This window comes from Rhinolophus sinicus, chromosome 15 (assembly GCF_057876585.1).
Source record: "Rhinolophus sinicus isolate RSI-liver-muscle chromosome 15, RSI-T2T, whole genome shotgun sequence".
In the NCBI taxonomy this organism is placed as follows: Eukaryota; Metazoa; Chordata; class Mammalia; order Chiroptera; family Rhinolophidae; genus Rhinolophus; species Rhinolophus sinicus.
The window spans coordinates 113,995,460-114,010,340 of NC_142515.1; the positions used below are offsets into that span (position 1 = coordinate 113,995,460).

A 14,881-nucleotide genomic window follows, 5' to 3' on the forward strand; every position below is an offset into this window, starting at 1 on the left:
GATGAATCTCAAAAGCATTATGGTAAATAAAGAAGCTAGACTCAAAATACTACATACTGCATGATTCCATTTATATAAAAATGCTAAGAAAAACAACAACAACAACAAAAACGCACACACGATAAAACCATAGTGATGAAAAGCAGCTTAATGGTTGCCAAAGGCCAAGGAGAGAATATGGATTGATTGCGAAGAGGCACAAAGGAATTTTGAGGGGAGACAGGAATGTATGATTGCGGTAGCAGCTTTACAACTATGTACATCTGTCAAAGCTGATTCATTTGTACAGTTAAAATCAGAGAACTTTATTATATGTATATTATACATCAATAAAGCTGATTTCTTAAGTGGAGTCCACCAAGACAATGGAAAAATAGTGATTAAGATAAATCACTTTATAGAAACAGAACTGACTCTGGGTGGTGTGAACACACAATGTGAGATATAGATAACGTATTACAGAATACTACACCTGAAATCTATGTAACTTTACTAGCAATTGTCACCCCAATGAACTTTAATTAAAAAAATAAAAAGGTTGGCCATCCAACACTGCAGATTCTTCTAATGATTCTCATTTCAGCTCTGACTTCATATTCCAACGCCAGGGAGAAATATGTAAATGAAAAAGAAAATTCCACCCTGTCATAATAAATGACTAACTGAAACTTTGACATCTGGAATGTGCATTTTGCAATTAATGGTTTTCACTTTACAACACCTAGCCATGCAATAGGCATTTTAAATGACTCTTAGATTTTACATACCTATAGCTTTTCATGAATGAAACGATTCAGACAATCACGTTACCTCGTGTTTCAACTGCACTGATGCATTTTCTGAGAATTGTGAATCCCATTTTATCCAACTGTGCACCTAAAAAAAATAGTTATAAAATATTAAGAGCGCAATCACTTACATTTCCCTTCCTTACAAAAACAGGAAAAAAACTATAATTCAATTTTTTTTCACTATTAAAAAAGAAAACTAAAAGTTATAGTGTGTATTTAAATATTGTAAATGAGAATTTCATATATGTAGAGGAGCACTTACTGGAATATTAGGATATCCCTTACCAATAAATTATAAATTACATATTTATAATTTAAAATAAATTTTATATTAATTAAATATAGCTTATTTTAAACATTGGAAAAGAAAGTGATAAAAATCTCGGGGAAGCTATCTAGAAACAGCTAAGATACAGTTTTCCAAAATTCCAACAACAGGTCAGTTTTTCAAAAATTATGCATGAGTGAAGGTTTAAAATTACTTGACAGTTGGAGAAATAAGACAAATTTTTTTTTTTTTAACCTAGGGAAAAAATTTAAGAGACCCTTTATAAAAATATTATTTGGGTCATGAGCTTCAAAAAGAATTTCATATTTTATATCATGTTCTAAGCATTTAATATTTTATTATTTTCATAATGAATTTAAAACATGATTCATGTAGCAGAAAAAAATTTTGAAAATATAATTTTATATAATTATAGACACTTGACTATGATTAGGCTGGCATATTTGAGCAGCCTAATAAAAGACAATTTCTTGTTTCAAAATGAAATCAGGGAAAGCAAATACTTTACTCTGTATGTAAATTAGGCAACAGTTATACAAACTCTGGGCTCTCAGCAGGGATAGCGTGAACACTCCATGAATATAAACTTTGCAGGTTTGACACTAAGCTTGAAGAGAATTTTAATGAGCGAAATTGGGTAGTCGTTTACTGTTTCAGGATCCACTATTCATAACATTTTATAAAATGCAAGTGTTTCTTTCTGCCTGGCAAAACTACTTTTTCAAAATAAAAAAAGAGGCATGTTTCCATTTCTCTATAAAAAATAAGAAAGGAAAGAGAGACGGAGAAAGCAAGAGAAAGGGGAAAGGAAAAGGAAGGGAGAAAGGGTGGGAGAGAGGGAGGAAGAGGAGGGGAAAGACAGGAAGGAAAGGGGAAAGAGGAAGGAGAGGCAGAAAGAAGAAGCTGTTCCAGTATATTTACAACCTTCCTTGGCACTGTCAATTTCCACTGCGAGGCTAGAAGAGATGTCTTTTATTCCTGCATTGGCTCAAATGTTACACATCACGATAATTTTGAAATCATGTTTTATATAACATGTTTCCAAACTGTGGACATGTGATAAAATGAAGTCTTAACTTCTCCAAAGATATCAAAAGTAAATTTGTAAAGAATCCAGCAAATCTGATCATACCATGTTTCCCCGGAAAATAAGACCTAGCCGGACAATCAACTCTAATGAGTCTTTTGAAACAAAAAATAATATAAGGCCCGGTATTATACTATATCATATCATATTATATCATATAAGACCCGGTCTTACAGTAAAATAAGACTGGGTCTTACATTAATTTTTGCTCCAAAAGGTGCATTAGAGCTGATGGTCCAGCTAGGTCTTATTTTCGGAAAAACACGGTAGTCTTGGTTGACCTCAATAACAATACAGAGAACGGAGCTACGTGGGACTTCATTTCCCTCTAGTGCATACGATGCACGTAAAGATCACTGTCCTTGAATATCTGACTATGTTTAGCCATTTTGTTTGTTACTTTCTAAGGTATGAAATACAATTTATATAGCCACACTCAGAGACTTTAAGGATAAAGGACATCCAGAGTGTGGATGGGGGGGATGGGGGTTGCAACCGGGAACCTGACAAACAGCTCCTACCCACAGGCACTTACAACTTTGGAAGTTCAAAGCTGCACAACTGAAATTCTTACGTGTTCATGTACGGCTGTAAGAATAAGTATCAAAGTGAATTGCAGAGAAGGTATTTTGTTTTTTGTAGAGAAAGGAATTGTAGAGGAAGACTTTTTTTTTTAAAAGCTCAGGTATGGGGAAAAAATCAATGAGGGTTACAGTAGTCCAGGAAAATTTGAAAAGGTCCCCAGTGGATAAGACAGAATACATTTAATATCTGGAGAGGGTACAGGGAGTGAGCACCCAGCAACAGTTTGACATCAGTCATGAAAACAATGACAGTCGTAAAGAACACAGGCAAACAGTCATTTTTAAAAATTAGCACTTACTTCCTTCTGGTCTTGGGATGATGGCTCTATTAAAACTATGGAATACCTAGTAAGAGAGAAAAAATGGGCAAACAATATTTTTAATAAATCAATAAAAATGATTCTAATAGGCATACCTAGGACCATGCAAAAAATACACTGCTATTTGTAAATTACCATCGTGTACTCAAATGTAATTTGTCTCTCACTGAGGTATGCCAAAGTAGCAAAAACAAGATAAAGGGGACTGATTCTTAAAGAATTTATTAAAAGTTGATGTGAATTTGAAATGCTCAGCCTTACAACTAGGAATGACAAACTGTTGTCTTCTAATCAATAAAATGAAACTCATCTTCTCACCACTATTTCTGAAATTTGGCATTTACTTAATTAAGGAAGAGATGAGTCCTGCCTGTTATTTAACTAACTACACCTGAAATAGCTATGTGATAATTCCAGGCTACACTAAGAATTCTAGCACTTCCCCATTATTTGCAAGGCATATATAGCACCTGCAAAAACTACATAGTACCTTAACCGTCCCCATGTAAATAAATAGCTGAATACAGTTACGTGCCCCGTAACAAGGCGGATATGTTCTGAGAAATGCATCAGTAGGTAGTATCATCCTTGTGCAAACATCAGACTGCACTGACACAAACCTAGATGGTATAGCTTACCACAGTAATTGTAAGTGCTATACTGTAATACAACTGGCAGTGTAGTAGGTTTGTTTACACCAGCATCTCCACAAATTTGTAATACGTTACAAAGGCTACAATAGGCGATAGGAATTTTTCAGCTCCGTTATAATCTCACGGGACCACTGTCATGTATGTGGTATGCACATGCAGTGCTTGACTGTAGTTTCTTCGTGCAGATTTGCCTTATCTATTTACCTCGAATTAATACTTGGCTCTTTACTCTTAAGAAGAGGTTACATATGTGTTCAAGGTTATACTACCTCTGGCAACAGACTTATTTCTCAAGTGATCTTTTCGCTATGCAAACTCACTTTCCAACGCACTTCTTGCATCTCCGGGGAGATACGTCCTAGTCAGTGAATTGTCTGTAGTAGAAGCTTAGAATAACCTGTTTGGCCTTCTCGGTAACTATTAATGCTCTAAGTACTCTTGACTCACAGCTCAATTTCAAGGACAAATTAAGAATAAACAGACAGCAGTAAAACTATAGGGCTTAACGCAGATAAATATAATAAAATATACAGAAATATGATCAGTACTTTTTCCCCACAAGGGTGATACATTCTCCTGTATGGGATCTACTTTGAAAATATATAATTTGAGTTTTCATTTTTCAAGTACCACAAGGAGATGGCGACACACTCTGCTGCCCGCCTCTTTGTCCCTACTTTCTACACGCTCACCAAGGAGCTCCCATTAGCATTAGATAACACTGTCCATTGCATAAGCTCCATTCTGACACCTCTCTTTTTACTGTAGATGACCCCTCTTCCATTTTGCAAACCATGCCCATTCCTTTTTTCAAACCTTGTTTGAATGGCAAATGCTTTCCAGATAAGCCCCCCTGGTACCTGCGATGGCAATTTATTCAGAATCATAATACTTTAAGCGGTTTATTTCCATTGGTTCTATGGCATTTTCTATAATTGTCCTCACTAAGTCCCCAATTCAATACATGATCTCGCCAATTCTCAACTCCCAAAGGCCACCACTCCACTGAAATGAAAGTAGTGTTTGGATAAAGTGGCAAACAGACTGAATTCCTGTGACCTATATCCCTCCCTTTAATGTATTCCTCAAACCCATGTGAAGACAGAGGCCCATTCACGAAGGCTGCAGAATATTGCATTCAGTAATGCATTAGGTTAAACCATGAATTGCTAAATCAAGCAACATAATTACAGCAGTCACTTATCATACAGTCTGCACGCCTCATATTTACTTTTCCATCTCCACTGAGATCAAAATGAATTGCAAGCCTTTACTGCGTTCATCACCCAACGTACTGTCAGGTAGGAAAGGGGGAATGGAGAATTTAGATGACTTCCTCAAGCAGAGCAAATCAGAGTGGCGAAGTCAAGAAAAATCAAAAATAAAAACTAATGATACACCGGTCTTCTGTGCACTGCGGCTGCCGCAAGTCAAATTACTAGAATACTGAACACTTCCAAGGTGAATTCAAACACCAGTTTCAACAGGGAACTTTTTCCAAGTACTATAAAATAAAAATAACGTAAAAATGAACACAAGTCAACTCTAAAGGATTTGAAATAAAACTCAACCATTGATTATTCTTACAGCTTCTTTTCCACCCAGGGCTTCCAACCACTGCTTCCTTTCCTCCTCTGAAAACGCCTGCATGGTCAAGGAAACACCAGGCCTGAAAGACAGCAGTAACAGATCAGGTTACCCCGTGGCTGCAAAGAACAAACCTCCTTTTCTACTTCCTAATGTTTCATGGCGGTGATTAAGTTGTTTATTTTAATCCTAATTGTGATAAAATATACACCATAAAATTTACCATCTTAACCATTTTAACTGAACAGTTCAGCAGTGTTGAGTTCCTTATGCAGCAACTAATGTCCAGAACTCATGCTGTAAAACTAAATCTCTGTACTCATTAAACAACTCCCCATTCCCCTTTCCCCCCATAGACTCACACTTCTTTCTGAGTCTATGAATTTGACACCTCTAGGTAACTCTTACAAGTGGAATCGTATAGTTTGCCTTTTTGTGATTGGCTTATTTCACTTAAAATAATACCCTCCATTTGCATACATTTTGCAGCAGGTGTCAGAATTTCCTTCTTTAAGTCTGAATAATATTTCACGGTATAGTTTATACCACATGTTGGTTATCCATCCATCCCTCAATGGACACATGGGTTGCTTTCACCTTTGGGCTACTGTAAACAATGCTGGTATTAACATAGCTATACAAATATCTCCTGGGAACCCTGTTTTCAATTCTTTTGGGTATATACCCACAAGTAGAATTGCTGAGTGTGACATAATAAGAAATATATATTTGGTCTCTGATCCAATTTCCTGGCATATAGCTCCGAAAAAAACCCTTGGAATATCTGAAACGAAAAGTATATCTTTTTCTATAATAATGAGATGATGGGGCTGGAGGTTCCTGGATAGCCTCATGATGGCGGCTGGTTGCCAGGGGAAACAGCCATCCGATTAGAGGACTGGAATTTTCAGCTCCATCCCCCACTACACTGCCCAGGAGGGGAGAAGGGCTGGAGATTGAGTTCAATCACCAACAGGCAATGAATTAATCAATTCCTACACAATTAATCCTCCATACAAAACAACTAGGGTTTAGACAGCTTCCAAATTGGTGAACACATAAGGTGCCGGGAGGGTGGCACGCCCAGAGAAAACAAGCTCCAAGTCCATTCCCCCATTCCTTGCCCTGTATAACTCTTCATTTGGTTGTTCTTTTATATCCTTTAAAATACCCTCCCCTCTGCAGGAAATTAGCAATAGTAAATACACTGTTTTCCTGAGTTCTGTGAGACAGCCCAATAAATTATTGAATCCGAGAGGGTCATGATAACTCTCAATCTATTAACCAGTCAAAAGCACAGGTGATAACCTGGATTTGCAAATGGGACCTACAATGGAGGAACTGAGCCCATATAATCTGCAGAGTATGCACTACCTCTGGTTAGGGTCAGAATTGAGTTAAATTGTAAGACACTCAGTTGGTCTCCACAAAGAATTGGGGAATTGTGTGGTGTGGAAAAACACAGGCCTTTGAGGTAGAGGAGTATTCTGTAAGTAGGGAGAAATGGAGTTTTCCCTCACACTGGGTCATATGGTAATTCTAGTTTTAATTTTTTTGAGGAGCTACAATACTGTTTTCCACGGCAGCTGCACTATTGTGCATTCCCACCAACAGTGCACAAGGGTTCCAATTTCTCCACATCCTCACCAATGCTTGTTATTTTCTCTCTCTGAAAGCAGCCATCCTGGGTATCAGGTGGTAGTGAATGGTTCAATTTGTATTTATAAAAGAGACATATATTTATTGTTAGCCAGGCATGGACAGAGCAAAACCAGGAAATCACTTGTCACCCATCCCAGTTCGACTTCCAGGAGGACAGCACTTTCCCCGTTTGGTGTGTTTCCTTTGTATTTTCTTAGAGCCCTGTTTTAGTCCTCAGGGCCAAATGTCGATCTTTCTCAGCTTAGTTTATTCAGACATTTGGAGATTCTGCCACAAAAGTCTTAATATTGGGAAGGAATACTAGGTAGAAAAGTCATTAATAATTCCTCTTAACCTGCGGGTGGTTTCTTGAATGAAACAAATTTGTATACCTGGTGAAAAGTATTAGAAGTGCCCTTTTCTGGCAAGGAATTAAAAAGCAAAACATTCCACAACATGCAAAACTGGATAGATGGTTGAAATGGAAAGTAAATATTAATTCTTGTGTGATAATGAACCTACTTTTTAGAAGTTATCATTCCTATAATAGCATTTCACCTTATTTTAAATTATTGGACACTGTTTTCCAACTAAAGCAACCTGTAAGAATCAACTGTAATTGAATAATCACTACAATTTTTATAAAGTACACAGCACTCCAAAAGCACTATGCCAAATATGAATAAGCCGTGCTCCCAACACTTGCTCCCACAGACATTACGCTTTCTTCCCACATGATGATTAGGAAGCAAAAGAGAAGTTATTTGTTTCAATTTCACTGTGAAATAATTATAGTTGCTACTGAGAGGTTCCTGTCTACAGCCATTTTCTCCAGATTATGTATGAATTGTGTGGGAGAAAGTCACCAATAATCCTCCAACCCCACCCATGAACAGCAAAATAGCTCTTCATGGTCTACCCTAAACATTCTTGCATCGGCCCAACTTTGCCCTCTCCTTGGCACCATGCAGCACAGAGCGAAAGGTCCACCTCCTCCAGCTCAGCTACACAGCATCCTTTAGGAGCAAGAATCAAAGCAAGATGCCCAGACAACCAGGCAGTTTTCAGAAGTTCCTTGACTGGGATGTGAAGGCCCTGGCCCTTATTCTTAGTAACCCACCCTGGGGGCAGGGGAGTGAACTCACATTGTGAGACAAAACTTCAGAAGGCACCGATGTTTTTTCTTTACATCATTTAAGTGCTACAACAATATTTACACAGATCTGCAAGCATACTCCACTCTTGTAAAGAAAAAAAATATCTACAGACCTCCCTAAAAATGACATGTATTCTAACACTTATTTTATAATTTAGGTGAACAAACGTATAAAATGTAAAATAAGATGCTATGGCAAATACATAATGGAAAGCTGACAGCTTTTCTAATCCAGGAATGGCAAAATTGGCAGAGACAATGGGACCCAATGTCAAAAAGGCAACTGCGGTCATGGAAAAACACAGCGTTTACAAACACTCAGTTCAACAAGCACTGAATGATTGTCTTCTATGCTGTAGGTCTTGTACCAGAGGTTCAGGAACTATTTACTGAATACCTTACCGTGCACAAGACACTGGGCTGGGCCTACAGCTCACAAAGCGCTTATTGTCTAGCAGAAAAAGAAGGTAAACAAATGGCAAATAATCAATTAACATCCATTGTACAGAGCGCTGCAAAGAAGTCAGATAGATAACTGTAAATGAGTGAAGCCAGCTACCTAGGAAAAACAGAGGCAGTGATAAGGACTTTGGAAAATGCCCACAGATAAAAGCATGCACCTTCAAATATGTTAACTCGTTGTGGTTCAGAAGATTTGCCTGTGGGCTAATTCAACTGCCAGGCTCAGTCGGCAACTTCAGCACGTCAAGGTGCAATGGGAGTGAGAGAGAGAAAGGACTGACCCCGGACGTTAGGCTTCCCTTTGGGAAGGGACATTTAATTTGAAGACTGAAGGATGAATGAGCCATGTCAGAGCTATAGGACCAAAGTTGTGCCCTAAAGTGAGAAGCTGCATTGCAGAAAAACGGCACATTGAAGAAGCTGGGATTAGCCTCGTCACTGCCTACACAGCAGCTGCAGACCGGCACAACAGAAAGCTACAGAGGCAGCCAGTGTCTAGCCACTTACGGCCTCCTTGGCCAAGCTAAGGATTATCCTAAGTGTCTCTGAAGGTTTTCAGTTGAGGAATCACATGATCGGGTTAACTGTGCCCCTGACCACTGGCTGCTGGGTGGGAAATGGACTGAACATAGGCAAGAGTTGGCTGCAAAGATGCATTAGAAGACTTGAGAGGATGAGATAGAATGGCAAACATGAAGAAAAAAATGAATGCACTTGAGAAATGTTCAAGAAGTGCTTCTACATGCTGTGGGCAACAAAATAATGAGTAATAAAGACATTGCTCAAAAATAAAAGACAGCTCGATGAAAATACAGCATCAATAACTAGTAAAGGGATTCTGTGAAAGCCAAAAACAACTGTAGCAAATAAAGACCATCTACATATACTCACAAAGTCAGACACTGAGCCTGACAAAATTCCTTGTGTTTTCTAGTTCCTATTAGTTGCCCCCAAAGGTTTTCCCTTGATATGTGAGGGGAAATAATATTTACTAGAAGCAGAGGGCTAGAGATCCTTAACCAAGTTACACACAGAGCAGCACTGAGAGATGTTGGGTAAGAGGAAGAATGACTGGTTCTGGTAACTTGGAACACAAGACAAAAATGATGAAGAATTTAAAGGGATATGAACTGGAATTATATACACTGAAGTAAGGGGGAAAAGCAATTGTCAAGCTTCAGATGAAACAGCCATATTACGTCCAGATAAAAGCCCAATGTGGCATAAAAACTAAAGTACTGTTACATGCCTTGCTCGAGGCACAGTGATATAGACCTGAGCCTCCTAGTCCTTTGTGGAAGGCAGCAGAGGACAAATACAAACTTGTTGGGAGATTAAATAGAGATAAATTGCCTACAAGGAAAGCATTATACCTCTGTTTACATTTTGACGAATAATAACCAGGTAACTCAAAAAACAATTCTACTTTTGAGAAATAATTCATCACCCAACCCATTCACCAGAACATTTCACAGCTGTAGCACACTATTTAAAGGGATCAGTCACTACTATTACATAAAGCTGCGTTCCTATACTATCACAAAGACTGTTCACATTCATTTCTTATTTACTGAGCCCCTCACTCTAAAACACTTGTGTCGGAAAAATAAAACACAGTGGACTAAAACCATGTTTTAACCATTTTCAATGTCTCAAGTTTCTTTCCTTTTTGAATCAATTACTAGGAAATCATTAAGCAAAAATGAGACTTTACAAAACATTGTAAACTATAGTATTAACAGCATCGCATTGTTAAAACTAAACGATAAGGATTCTCTAGTTTTTGAAACCAAAAAAAGGGACGTGTTACTAATAGAATTTAATGAATATATGTATAGACAGGACAACACGGTGAATATAAAGATAGGAAAGAATACAAAATTTTACAACAAGGTACTGGATTATTCACATTTACATAAAGAAAGAAACGACTATTATATCATCGTCATTTCATGGAGGAGCTGAAGTCACAACATTAGTGACTTGATTGGGAACTGGAACCAGAATTGAGAAATTCTACCTCTGGGGTCTTGAAGCCAATTTTGCCGCAATGTATCACACTGGTCCGGCTGAGGATACAGCATTCCTTTCTTCATCTAATAATTGATTTCAACCAAACTAACATCTGGGTACCTAACACGTGCCACACACTATGCAGACATCTGGATATTTCTCCATGTACACTGAGGCATAGGTTGATTCTTGGTGAATACAAAAGAAACAGTATAAACTTCATGAAGAAAAAAATAGACCAGACAAAACATAGCAAATTGGCAGGCTAGTCTGTCTTTCCTGACATAAACCCGTAATTATTACCTGAAAAGCATAAGGTTGAGAATTGAAATCGGAAGAAAGAAACACAGGTTAAACAAGTTCTTGTTCTGAAATCAGCATCTCAAACTCCTTTCATTCCCTCATTAAAAAAATAATGTACTACTTACTACTCACCAGGCACTGTCCTAGTCCTACACATGAGAGGCAGTCTAGAGAACTACGGCCTGTGTTCTACAATTGACCCCATAACTATTAACTATTTCAGCTGCATTTTTTATAGTTCAAAGCATATGGAAGACATGTGTGTTCCTTATAGCCTACGTAATAGATCAATGAGCCTACAAATTAAGAAAATATATAAAAAGAGTGAAGAGAAACATCCACAGGACATTATAAGATGTCAATTAATGAGACAGTATTGTAAACAGAGAATTTAAATTAATGAGACAGTATTGTAAACAGAGAAATTAAGAGAACAATCTAAGAAGCAGCTACCAAACTTACGGTGGTAACAATCAGAAATATTCTAATGCTTTTCTAAGAGGAATGTTGAAAAGGAAAAGAAATAAACCAAACCAGCATGTTACAAGTCCTGCACTAAATTTTACTATGAGAAGGGGAAAGTGCCAAAGCCAAAGAAAACACTTTTTAAAAGTTACAGAAATGTAGCTGTCATACATAATCAGTTTTTCATAGGGCTGCTGGAAAAAAATTTTTTTAAGTACAAATCTATGAATCATACATTTTTCCAGATATGATAAAAACATGTTGCCTGATTTTACTAAAGGTGGAACTTTACAATAACTTCTTTTCCCTGTCCACCAAAAAGATGTTTCAAATGGAGCAAGTAAGCAATGAAACTTAGTCAGAAGTAGGATTGTACCCACCAATAAAAGTGAATTTAAACCATTAATCACTAGAGAACTGCTTCTTCTGTTTATAATATAAAAAGTTGTTAAGGCAACATTGTTCTCACCCTAACAAGAACAAGATAGAGAACCTATAAAATCATCCATCTCTCTATATATATTTAGATAGATATAGATATAGATACAGATACAGATATACATATGTGTGTATGTGTATGTGTGTGTGTGTGTGTGTGTGTGTGTGTGTGTGTGTGTGTGTGTGTATATATATATATATATATCCGTCTGAGAGCTGAAGATGCAAACAATCCCAGTGAACAAAAATGCAGCAAGTTACAAGCCCTTTCTTGGAGAGAACACACACAGGTACACACACACACACAGACACACAGACACACACACACACAGACACACACACATGCTTTCATCTTTTGTGAAGCAGCAGAACAAGGAAGAAGCCATCAGAGACAAGAAAACAGTAATATTTTAACAAAATTTTAAAGGAAGAATATGGGCTGGTGGTGGGGTGGTTTAGAATTCCTAGAAAACAAAGACACAAAGAGAGTCTGAGCCCACCCTTCCCGCCCTTTCTATGGGACTTGACCAAGTGCTCGTGAGGCAGGCTAAGAACAGGGCTGAGAGACAGCCACTCCCCCCAACTGTGTGTGCTAAGTACCAGAGGCAGGTCAGGAGAACTTCCAGAGAATGTTCGGATGGCATCCACGGGAAACCTGTGATGAATGGAATCTAATTAAAGTAACAACAATGCTAATCTCAGCTCAACTGCCAACTGAAGTGACAGCCCACACATTAATAGCCTGATGGAAAAATGGGCCAGCCCTTTACCAGGCATTAATATTACTCACTTAGTCTTTACTGCTCTCTTAAACCTAGTATCTGGCATTCAACCAAAAAAATTACAAGTCATGCAAAGAAGAAAATGTAGCTCAAAATCAAGAGAGGAAGCAGTCAAGATAACCAGACCCAGCAATAGTCCAGATATTAGAGGGGGGAAATCCGACAAAAACCTAACAATTTTAAGTATGTTGAAGTATCCAGTGTGAAAGGTAGACAACATGCACAAACTGATGGGAATTTCAGCAAAGAAATGGAAAGTACTAAAAAAGAGACAAATGGATATGCAAGAATAGAAAATCACAATGATGAAGACTTCATGGTGATACTTTCATATGCAAACCAACCCATCCTGAGTCTATATCCACAACCATCCCCTTTATCTAATTCCAGCTAAGCCCATCCCCCACCCCCCGCCCTAAATAATCCCAGAGTCCGGAGGCAGACAACTGAAAACCATTCCTCTAGCCTAGAGTCCACCAATATTATTTAAACTAGCCATTCCTATGCTATTTCCCCTTCTCCCCTTGCCTTTCCCACAGAAACCCCAATGAAGGCTCTGGTCTAGGGTTTCCCCTGGCTCTGTCCTGACTCTGACCAAAACCTGATGTTTCCCCACGTGACTATGTGTGGTATGGTAAGCCCTCTTCTTTCAGAAACTGTAAGTAATAAAATCCTCTTCCAATGGCATTAGTCTCTCCATGTTGTCACTCAGTCACATCCATAAATTAAAATCCTGCAAACACGACTAAAACAGGTATCAGATAGTCTAACACAATGCAGTAAGAATTTCAGAAAGTGAAGAAAGAGAAAATAGGGCAGACGAACTATTTGAAGAGATAATGGCTAAGATTTTCTAAACCTGGTAAGAAATAATCCACATATCCAAGAATTGCAATGAACCCTGAGCAAGATAAAACTAGCAAAGAAAAAGCACACTTAATCATATCATAAAAAGAAAATCTTGAAAGCAGCAAAAGAAAAAGACAATATACAGGGTAACAATCAGAAAGATGGATGACTTGCAATGAGAAAAAAAATGGAGGCCTGAAAAAAATGGCATGACTTCTTTGAAGTGCTAGGGGGGAAAAAAAACTATCAGTGCACAATTCTACATCCATCAAAAATGAAGGCAAAATAAAGACACTTTTAGATTAAACAAAACATTTAACAATTCTCCAGTAGACTTGCACTACAAGGAATGCTCAAATTAATTTAGCCTAAGGAACTTAAATGAAATGGCACAAGATGAAAACTCACCTCTGCAGAAAAAAATGAAGAAAATCAGACAAGATAAATATGTTGGTATTAAAAAAAAATAAAGACCATAAAATCATGTGCACATATACACTCTCATATGTATGTACATATATGTAAACAATTAAATTTCTTTAAAAAATTACTGATTATTGATTTTGTAAATTAAAAGTAGTAATGTATTATTGGGTTCATAGGGTAGGTAGAGTTAAAATATAACAGGGACAGAAGCAAAACAGTTGTAATCAGAACTCTACTAAAGTGCTGGAGGGAAAAGTATCAATCTAGAATTCTACATCCATCAAAAATTAAGTTTCTTATATTGTTTACGAAGGTTCTACTGTTGTAAAGTTCTTATATTTTTTGTGAAAATGTAAATACTATTTTAATTTAAAAATGCATGTTATACTCTCTAGGACAACTACTAAAAAATGTACAACTACTAAAAAATGTACAAAGAGGCATAATGAAAAATCAAATAAAGGAAATAAAATAGAAATGCTAAAAAAAATTCAATGCACTAAAAAGGAAGGACAAATAGTAAACAAAACCAATATGGTAGGCTTAAACCCATACATATTAATAATTGCATTACACATAAATTAAGTAAAACCTTGATAAAAAGCAAAGGCTAAAAAAACCAAATTTTACAATAGGACTCAATTATATGCTGTTTGTAAACAACAAAGTTTAAACAAAGACACAGATAGGTAAAAGGAAAATTGTGAAAAAATGTATACCATGTAAACAGTAAGCATGAGAAAGCTAATGTGGCTATATTAATAACAAACAAAGCAAATTTTAAGTTAAAGCTTATTAGCAAAAATAAGAAACATATAATGATAAAAGGGTAACTTCATCAAAAAGAAATAACAATCATAAATGCACATGCACGAAAAAAGATCTCAAATATTCAATACATGAACAAAACGACAAAATTAAAGGGGATCAGCCAAGTCCTAATCATAGTTAGAGATTTTAGCATACCTCGTTTAGTAACTGATAAAAACAGTATCAGAAACCAAAACAATATAGAAGATTTGAGCAACATTATCA

General features: G+C 37.0%; 1 protein-coding gene across 3 annotated transcripts in view; it reads right to left on the reverse strand.

The window, feature by feature from the left end:
* ARHGAP10 (Rho GTPase activating protein 10) overlaps positions 1 to 14,881 on the reverse strand; it is a 244,328-nt gene that overhangs the window by 109,059 nt on the left and 120,388 nt on the right. For all 3 annotated transcript variants that reach the window (XM_074338459.2, XM_074338458.2, XM_019730730.3), the window contains 3 exons: positions 5,312 to 5,393; positions 3,051 to 3,096; positions 811 to 876 (listed from right to left, as the gene is read on the reverse strand). In XM_074338459.2, the coding sequence (XP_074194560.1) occupies positions 811 to 876; positions 3,051 to 3,096; positions 5,312 to 5,393 (194 nt within the window). The remainder of the gene's footprint in view (positions 1 to 810; positions 877 to 3,050; positions 3,097 to 5,311; positions 5,394 to 14,881) is intronic.